Source organism: Salvelinus sp. IW2-2015, unplaced genomic scaffold, assembly GCF_002910315.2.
Source record: "Salvelinus sp. IW2-2015 unplaced genomic scaffold, ASM291031v2 Un_scaffold629, whole genome shotgun sequence".
Lineage (NCBI taxonomy): Eukaryota > Metazoa > Chordata > Actinopteri > Salmoniformes > Salmonidae > Salvelinus > Salvelinus sp. IW2-2015.
In genome coordinates this window covers 214,048-223,041 of record NW_019942585.1, presented here as the reverse complement: position 1 = coordinate 223,041, position 8,994 = coordinate 214,048, and the positions used below count along the sequence as shown (strand labels likewise).

Here is an 8,994-nt window from a genome sequence, read left to right as displayed (position 1 = left end):
GAGCAGTCCCAGTACTAGCCAGGAGTAGAGCAGTCCCAGTACTAGCCAGGAGTAGAGCAGTCCCAGTACTAGCCAGGAGTAGAGCAGTCTCAGTACTAGCCAGGAGTAGAGCAGTCCCAGTACTAGCCAGGAGTAGAGCAGTCCCAGTACTAGCCAGGAGTAGAGCAGTCCCAGTACTAGCCAGGAGTGGAGCAGTCCCAGTACTAGCCAGGAGTGGAGCAGTCCCAGTACTAGCCAGGAGTGGAGCAGCCAGAGCTGACCTGGCGTTGCTCACAGTAAACTGGAGGTGACAGGGTCTGGCAGGAGCACAGCACCAGTCACGCGATCGCCGGGGATCACCAAGTACAAACACTGGAAGTTCATAAATTACAGTTTGGGGAACCAATTCCTCCGCTGAACTGCCTTTCTTTACCTCTCTCTCTCCTCTCTTTCTCTCCTCTCCCTCTCTCCCCTCTCTCCTCTCTCTCTCCCCTCTTTCTCTCTCTTCTCTCTTTCTCTCCTCTCCCTCTCTCCCTTCTCTCCCCTCGCTCTCCTCTCTCTCTCCCTCCCTCCTACCTCAGTTGTGGACAGCCTGTGGACAGCCTGAATACTTTAAATTTGACAACAATCGATTGAAAACCTCTGTGATGGCTTTGCTCATCTTTTGGTTGTTCCTTGGAAGACACATATAGTATGAGGAAATATTCACCCTCATATCTGTGATATTAAATTACCATTAAGCCAAACAAGATAAGCCAAGCTCCAAAGCCAAGTGCCTCTTGTTAGTATCATGATTAATACAAACTAATGTTGGTCTCCTCTATTTCCCCCCTCTAGTCCCTTACTGGCTTTGCGTTGGTGGTGAGCAGCGATGGAATGGTTTTCTTTTCCTCCTCAAACATCGTTGACTATTTGGGCTTCCATCAGGTATGTCTCGTTATTATTATTATTATTATTTGAATGTTTATTCTGACAAGTATGATACTCCAGGACATACAGGTTAGATAACTGACCTTCATTTAAAGGGGTTTCTGCTGACCATTTACAACAGTTGTCGAGCAGTGGTTAAGGGTAACAGACGGGTTGGTACGCCATGTAAAGTGGAGGGACTGTGTGTACTCTGCACATTGAGAGAGCCCCCTAGACAGCGGTGAGTTGAGACAGGGGTCACTACACCCAGTGTCAGCGTGGTAGATACTGCTGTCCCAATGGCCGCAGCTATCAGACACACAGATTAATATACAGTGGCACCAGGTTACAATCTGGAGGTGTTAGTCAAAGACCTAGTGACCCTGAGACCTAGTGACCCTGAGACCTAGTGACCCTGAGACCTAGTGACCCTGAGACCTAGTGACCCTGAGGCCTAGTGACCCTGAGGCCTAGTGACCCTGAGACCTAGTGACCCTGAGACCTAGTGACCCTGAGACCTAGTGACCCTGAGACCTAGTGACCCTGAGACCTTCCACATTGCTCCCGAGTGGCGCAACAGTCTAAGGCACTGCATCTCAGTGCTAGAGGCATCACTACAGACACCATGGTTTGAATCCAGGCTGTATCACAACCGGCTGTGATTGGGAGTGCCATAGGGTGGCGCACAATTGGCCCAGGTTTAGCCGGGGTAGGCCGTCATTGTAAATAATAATTTGTTCTTAACTGACCTGCCTACTTAAATAAAGGTTAAATGAAAATACACATGTGGAGGTGTCAGTCAAAGGCTTGTCACTGTCTCTTCACACCAGGTCACAGGGTCGGGGGCTCCTTCCGGGTGAGAAGGGAGTACGGACACACACACACACACACACTATAGATCACGCAGTATGAATCATTGTTCACCTGAACCAATCAATTCATAATTTTTATGATGTGTAGTTGGCTCAAAACAAACTTCAACTCGTATGTACACACAGACACACAAAGTTGACTCAAAGGCTATTCCATGGGAGAAATTGCCAAGAAACTGAAGATCTCGTACAATGCCGTGTACTACTCCCTTCACAGAACAGAGCAAACTGGCTCTAATCAGAATAGAAAGAGGAGTGGGAGGCCCCGGTGCACAACTGAGCAAGAGGACAAGTACATTAGTCTAGTTTAGAAACAGACGCCTCACAAGTCCTCAACTGTTAGCTTCATTAAATAGTACCCGCAAAACACCAYTCTCAWRGTCAACAGTGAAGAGGCGACTCRGGGATGTTGGCCTTCTAGGCAGAGTTGCAAAGAAAAAGCCATATCTCAGACTGGCCAATAAAAATTAAATAAAAAGATGGGCAAAAGAACACAGACACTGGACAGAGGAAGATTGAAAAAAAGTGTTATGGACAGACAAATCTAAGTTTGAGGTGTTCGGATCTCAAAGAAGAACATTCGTGAGATGCAGAAAAAATTAAAAGATGCTGGAGGAGTGATTGACGCCATCTGTCAAGCATGGTGGAGGCGATGTGATGGTCTGGGGGTGCTTTGGTGGTGGTAAAGTGGGAGATTTGTACAGGGTAAAATAGATCTTGAAGAAGGAAGGCTATCACTCCATTTTGCAACACCATTCCATACCCTGTGGACAGCGTTTAATCGGAGCCAATTTCCTCCTACAACAGGACAATGACCCAAAGCACAGCTCCAAACTATGCAATAACTATTTAGGGAAGAAGCAGTCAACTGGTATTCTGTCTATAATGGAGTGGCCGGCACAGTGACCGGATCTCAACCCTAGTGAGTTGTTGTGGGAGCAGCTTGACCGTATGGTACGTAAGAAGTGCCCATCAAGACAATCCAAATTGTGGAAAGTGCTTCAGGAAGCATGGGGTGAAATCTCTTCAGATTACCTCAACAAATTGGCAACTAGAACGCCAAAGGTCTGCAAAGCTGTAATTGCTGCAAATGGAGGATTCTTTGACGAAAGCAAAGTTTGAAGGACACAATTATTATTTAAATTAAAAATCATTATTTATAACCTTGTCAACGTCTTGACTATATTTCCTATTCATTTTTCAACTTATTTCAAGTATGTTTTCATGGAAAACAAGGACATTTCTATGTGACCCCAAACCTTTGAACGGTAGTGTACCTACTGTATATTTACCAAAAAAATACATCGGTGATTGTAAATGATGCAGACTATTACATTGATGGAAGCCACTAATCTATCTGCAATATTAAAGATGATCTACCCCTAAAATAAAAAATAAATYAAAAACGTTCACGCGGCAATAAAAATTATGTCCTATTTCTGTTGGGTTATATAGCAGGATCCAGGACCCGATTGAAGTTTATATGAGGTGGAGTCGAAACACATTGTTAATCTTTTTTCATCATAATAAAGAAGCCATAGTAAAAAACAGACAAACAGACACAGCACTAATATGTAACGCGGGCGAGAAAATGTAGGGGCGTTTTAGGGACGACACCACAGGAAAGCGCTGAAATGGTGCAGAGACAGTGGTGTTGCTTTGATCCTATTTGCTCCATTGTAAWTACGCTTTTGAAAATTAAGACTCGAGGGCCAAGGAAAACATCACTATTCTGTTTTAGAGAGAACCTCACACAATAGACATCCGATCTGTCTGCCGCTGGGAGCTGTGGTGACATGTGCAAAAATCTTGTAAAAAAAAACCCTGCGTGTCTCCAATGTGGATGTTGTGGGGGGGAAGGTTGAATATTTCAGTTGGAATCTGTAATTTCCCTGACAGAAAGCACAGCTATTGCTGGTTAAGAGAGAGGTATTACACATTTGGGCTGGGTTGTGGGGGCCTTGTTTTCAGGAGGGCTGGGCTGCTCTGCTTTTAGGGAGCTGGTGTCACGCAATGTTTGACAAACAAGGCTTGCACTCTTTGGCCCCCGTGATTCGGTGACATTGGAGAGCCAAGAGCCACTGTAGTGTACTGTAGTGGAATCAGTGTGGTCCGTTCTGTGGCAGACCTTGAGGAATTCAGCAGCAAAACATAAGGGCAACAACAACCAGCTGCTCTTTACTGAATCTTTCAGTAAATATGTCACTTTTTTTCAGAGCTGCTGAGGATATTGCGATGAATACCCAATTTAACTCAAGTTGTGTGAAGTCATTCACTGCAATGTTACACTTCAGTCATTCAAACAGTCACATTCTTTAAACAAAGTGACATGTATTTCTTTCAAAGTTACTCCAACCACAAAATGACCTAATCGAGATTTGATCCAGCTTTGAAACTCATACAAAATCACACCATTTAGCAGCCTGTTAACCAGACCCATTACAGATATTTTTGGGTCTGCGTGTGAGACCGTCGGGCCGACCCAGTGAACCGCGGCAGAGATTAAGTGGTGAGGGGACCGCTGTTTGCCAACACAATAGGCCAGACCCTGGATCCCATCAATACTTCAAGCAGAGGGCGATCTGGTAATGGGCTGGTGGGGTTATAGGTTATGGTTCTGGGGGGGGCCTCGTTGCGTTATTGTCTCTGTCTCTCTCTCTCTCCCCATGCAGACGGACGTGATGCACCAAAACGTCTTTGATTATGTCCATGTAGACGACCGGCAAGAGTTCAGAAGACAGCTCCACTGGGCCATGAACCCCAGCCAGCACCACTTAGTCTCAGGAACTGGTGTGTATATAAGTACCAGCAACAGTACGGGGGGGGGGTGGGCGGGCGAGTGGCTAGCAACAGAGGGAGTGAGCGAGCAACGAGTACTGATTCATTAAACAGACTAGACTGCAAATGTTTATTCGTTTTGAAGAAAGAGGCACTGTAATCAAATGTATCAACTCTGTTCACAACAACCAAGCAGACTCTGGATTAATGGCCAATGTAGAGTGGAAAGTCCCCACTAAACTATGATGCCTCTCCACGCCAGAAATGGTGTGGTTGTGTGTGTGGTGTGTTGTGTGTGTGTTGTGTGTGTGTGTGTGTGTGTGTGTGTGTGTGTGTGTGTGTGGTGTGTGTGTGTGTGTGTGTGGTGTGTGTGTGTGTGTGTGTGTGTGTGTGTGTGTGTGGTGAGAACACAATTTACTCTGCCAATTGTTCACTTGTAAATGTTTTAGGTCTTGGTCTACTGTATGAAACTGGAAAATCTGCATTGTAGTGAATATTTTTGTATTTTTCTATACAGGTGAGGACTTTGTGGTGAGCAGCCTGTTTCATTCTCAGGAGACGGGGGGAGTCGTTCCTGAGTTCTCCTCTTTTCTCAACCGCTGTTTCATGTCCCGCGTGCGCTGCCTGCTGGACAGCACCTCTGGCTTCCTGGTGAGTGGATTAACCCTGCCAGAGACCCCAGCCAGCCATGATGCTTCTAATGAGAGCTGACTGGGATACACTTCCCAGATGAAAAATCTCCCATTTGGTGTCATATTTGCTGAAATTGTAGCTTGAGTGTAGGTATAAATAGAATGTCCCCATATCCCGGACATAACAGGCCAAGGGATTTGGTGTTTGGACACAGATGTATTTACTATTTAGAGCCGTTGGTCCACCTCCCATAGGTCTGACAAGAGCAGTTTGGAGGTTTGGATCTAACAGTGGAAAGTGATGCGGCTTGAAGTTGGCCTTGGGTTTGAACACTGTAGGGAAGGTCAACAGAGTTCCTCCTGTCAAACAGTGTCATAAAGTGCATTTTCTTAATCCAAGTAAAGTGACACAGGGTGGTCATAATGCTTCATGACAGTGTCATAAAGTTATTTAAAATATGATGAGGAGGAGGGAAAAAAATAACTGTACAGAATTCAGTGTCCCAACTATGGTCGTACTGTTATTTCTCTAGGCTGTTGTGACTGAATGAAAACTGGGCTTGTCTCAATCAAATACGTTATTTTTCTTCATTATTAAAAGTGCCGAGATCGACAAGTTGTATGCAATAATTATTTTTTTWAATTATTATTTCGCTTCAAATTATAGGCTTCTAAATGGCATCTGGCAGAAATAACTTCTTGACATGGCCGTGTTCTTAYGTGTGCTAAACACTCTTTGTAACCTCTGACCTCGTCTCCCTCTGACAGACCATGCAGATCCAGGGCCGACTCAAGTTCCTCCAAGGACAGAAGAAGAAGTGGGGCTCGGGGGCCCTGCTACCCCCCCAGCTGGCCCTGTTCTGTGTGGCCGTGCCCCTTCTGCTGCCCTCCATCACTGAGATGAAGATGAACAACATGATGATGAGGGGCAGGCACAAGAGTGGAGGGGGCATCATCACTGCACTGGAATATGGGTAAGGAAGGGGGCATCATCACTGCACTGGAATAGAAGGGGACATCATCACTACACTAGAATAGAAGGGGACATCATCACTACACTAGAATAGAAGGGGAGGGGACATCATCACTACACTAGAATAAGAAGGGGTTTTCATGCACTTAAGGACTAGATATATGAAGGGGAAGGACGCATCATCACTTGTGAGGCTAGAATAGAAGGAAGTCCTGGAGGGGACATCATCACACATAGAATAGACGGGGAGGGGACATCATCATACACTAGAATAGAAGAGGGACAGTCATCTAACTACATTCTAGAAGAGAAAGGGAGGGACATCATCATGACACTAGAATGAGAAGGGGGTAATCAACTGAACTGATACAGACGGGGAGGGGACATCATCACTTACAGCTAGAATAGAAGGGGTATATATGCAACCTAAGAAAGAAGGGACATCATCACTACACTAGCGAATAGAAGGTGGACATCATCTAATACACTATGAATAATGAATGGGACGATCTCGGTCCACTACACTAGAATAGAAGGGGACATCATTTCATTCTACACAGAAGTAGAAGGGAGACATCGATCACTACACAAAACGAAGGTGGAGTCAGGGAACAATATCACGTACACGGAATAGAAGGGGACATCATCACTACACTACTAAATCAGAAGGGGGAATCATCACTTAACACTAAATAGAAGGGCGAGGGGCATCATCACTACTAGAAATAGAAGGGGACATCATCACTAACTAGATAAAGGGACATTCATCACTGACACTGGAATAGCGAAGGGGACATTTATCACTCACACTAGAATAGAAGGGACATCATCAGCAGACTAGATAGAAGGGGGAACATCAATCACTACAACTGGATAGAAGGGGAGGGGACAATCATCGACTAACTAGAATATGAAGGGGACATCATCGACTACACTAGATATAGAATTGGGGAGGGGACATCATCCTACCTAGAATAGAAGGGGACATCCTCACTACCCTTTAGAATATAGGAAAGGGGACATTCATCACTCAACTAGAATAGGAAGGGACATCACACTACACTAGAATAGAACGGGGGACATTCAGTCTACCCAACTAGAATATGAAGGGGAGGCATATCATACCTAGATAATAGGGAAGGGGACATCAATACTAGCACTAGAATAAGAAGGGGAGGGACATCATCACTACAGCAGAATAGAAGGGGGGAATTCTCATACACTAGAATATGAAGGAGGGGCACATCACTACAAACTAGAATAGAAGGGGAGACTCGTCACTACACTAGATAGTAGGGAGGGGAATCTCACTACACTTATAATAGAAGGGGACATCATCATACACTAGACTAGAAGGGGATGAGTGGACATCAACTAGTATTGTGGAACATGCTGTAACTAGTAAGGGAAATAATCAGCTGACTGAGAGGACAATTCAATCACTACACAGAATAAAGGGGGCGACATCATCACTAAACTAGAATTAGAAGGGAACTTCAACTACACTGAATATGAAGGGGGACCATCATCACTACACTAGAATAGAAGGGAACATCTCACTACCTAAGATAGAAGGGGATCATATCACTGACTATAATAGAAGTGGGAGGGAACATCTACTACACTAGAATAGAAGCGGACATCATGCACTACACTGAATAGGAAGGGACATTCATCGATATCAGACATAAAGGGGAATCATCACTACACTAGAATAGAAGGGGAGGGGAATCATCACTCACTAGAATAGAGGGAATCATATACACTAGAATGGAAAGGGGAGGGACAGTCCATAATACATAGAATGAAAGGGAGGGGAACATCTCACTCGAACTAGAAAAGAAGGGGCATCATTCACTCACACTAGAATAGAAGGGGAACATCATACGTACACAGAATAAGAAGGGGACATCATCACTACTCTAGAAAGAGGAATCATCAGTACAACGGAAATAATAGGGGACATCATCATAGCTACAACTAGAATAGAAGGGGAACATAATACGACACAGAAATAGAAGGGGACAGCTCATCATAACACTAGATAGGAGGGGAGGGGACATCATGCAATACACACGAATAGAAGGGGACATCATCATTAGCACTAGAATAGAAGGGAGGGGAACACTCCATCACTACAAGATTAGAAGGGGACAGTCATCACTGAACTAGAATAGACGGGAGGGGACAATCATCACTGCGACTATGAAACGGGGAGGGGTCACATAACATACCTTGCACTTAATGAAGGGGGGGGGGCATCATCATCACTAGAATAGAAGGGGCCATTCGATCACTACAAACAAACGAAGGGACATCCATCACTACCTATGAATAGAAGGGGACATCATCCAAACTAAAGACATAAATAGAAGGGGACAATTCATATACGACAGAAGCCGGACACTATCATAATCTGATTAAAATGAAGGGGACTAGGTCATTCAATGCAATTACACAAAACGACGTAATAAGGGACATCCATCACTACACTAGAAAAGGAAGGGGAATCATCACGTTACACTGAATCAGAAGGGACCATACATCACCATAAGCTAGAATAAAGGGAAGGGGGACTATCCATAAAACTGACATAAAGCAAGCACATCACACTCTAAACCAGAGATAGAAAGGGACATTACTCCAACGTCACACTAGAATAGAAGGGGACATATCATACAAACTAGAATAGAAGGGACAGTCATCATGCACTATATGAAGGGGACATAGCATAAAGAATAAAGGGGAATCATCATGAACAATCTCTATAGAAGGCGGAACATCATCACATACAGCTAGAATAGAAGGCGGACTCATACTGCAAGCTATAATAGAAGGGGAAAAGACTATT

The 8,994-nt window shown here is 44.6% G+C and overlaps 1 protein-coding gene across 1 annotated transcript in view; it reads left to right on the top strand.

The window, feature by feature from the left end:
• Window positions 1-8,994, top strand: part of LOC112068632 (uncharacterized) — a 23,768-nt gene that overhangs the window by 8,123 nt on the left and 6,651 nt on the right. The window contains exons 2-5 of the mRNA XM_024135812.2: window positions 817-906; window positions 4,433-4,550; window positions 5,056-5,189; window positions 5,939-6,144. Of these exons, the coding sequence (XP_023991580.1) occupies window positions 817-906; window positions 4,433-4,550; window positions 5,056-5,189; window positions 5,939-6,144 (548 nt within the window). The remainder of the gene's footprint in view (window positions 1-816; window positions 907-4,432; window positions 4,551-5,055; window positions 5,190-5,938; window positions 6,145-8,994) is intronic.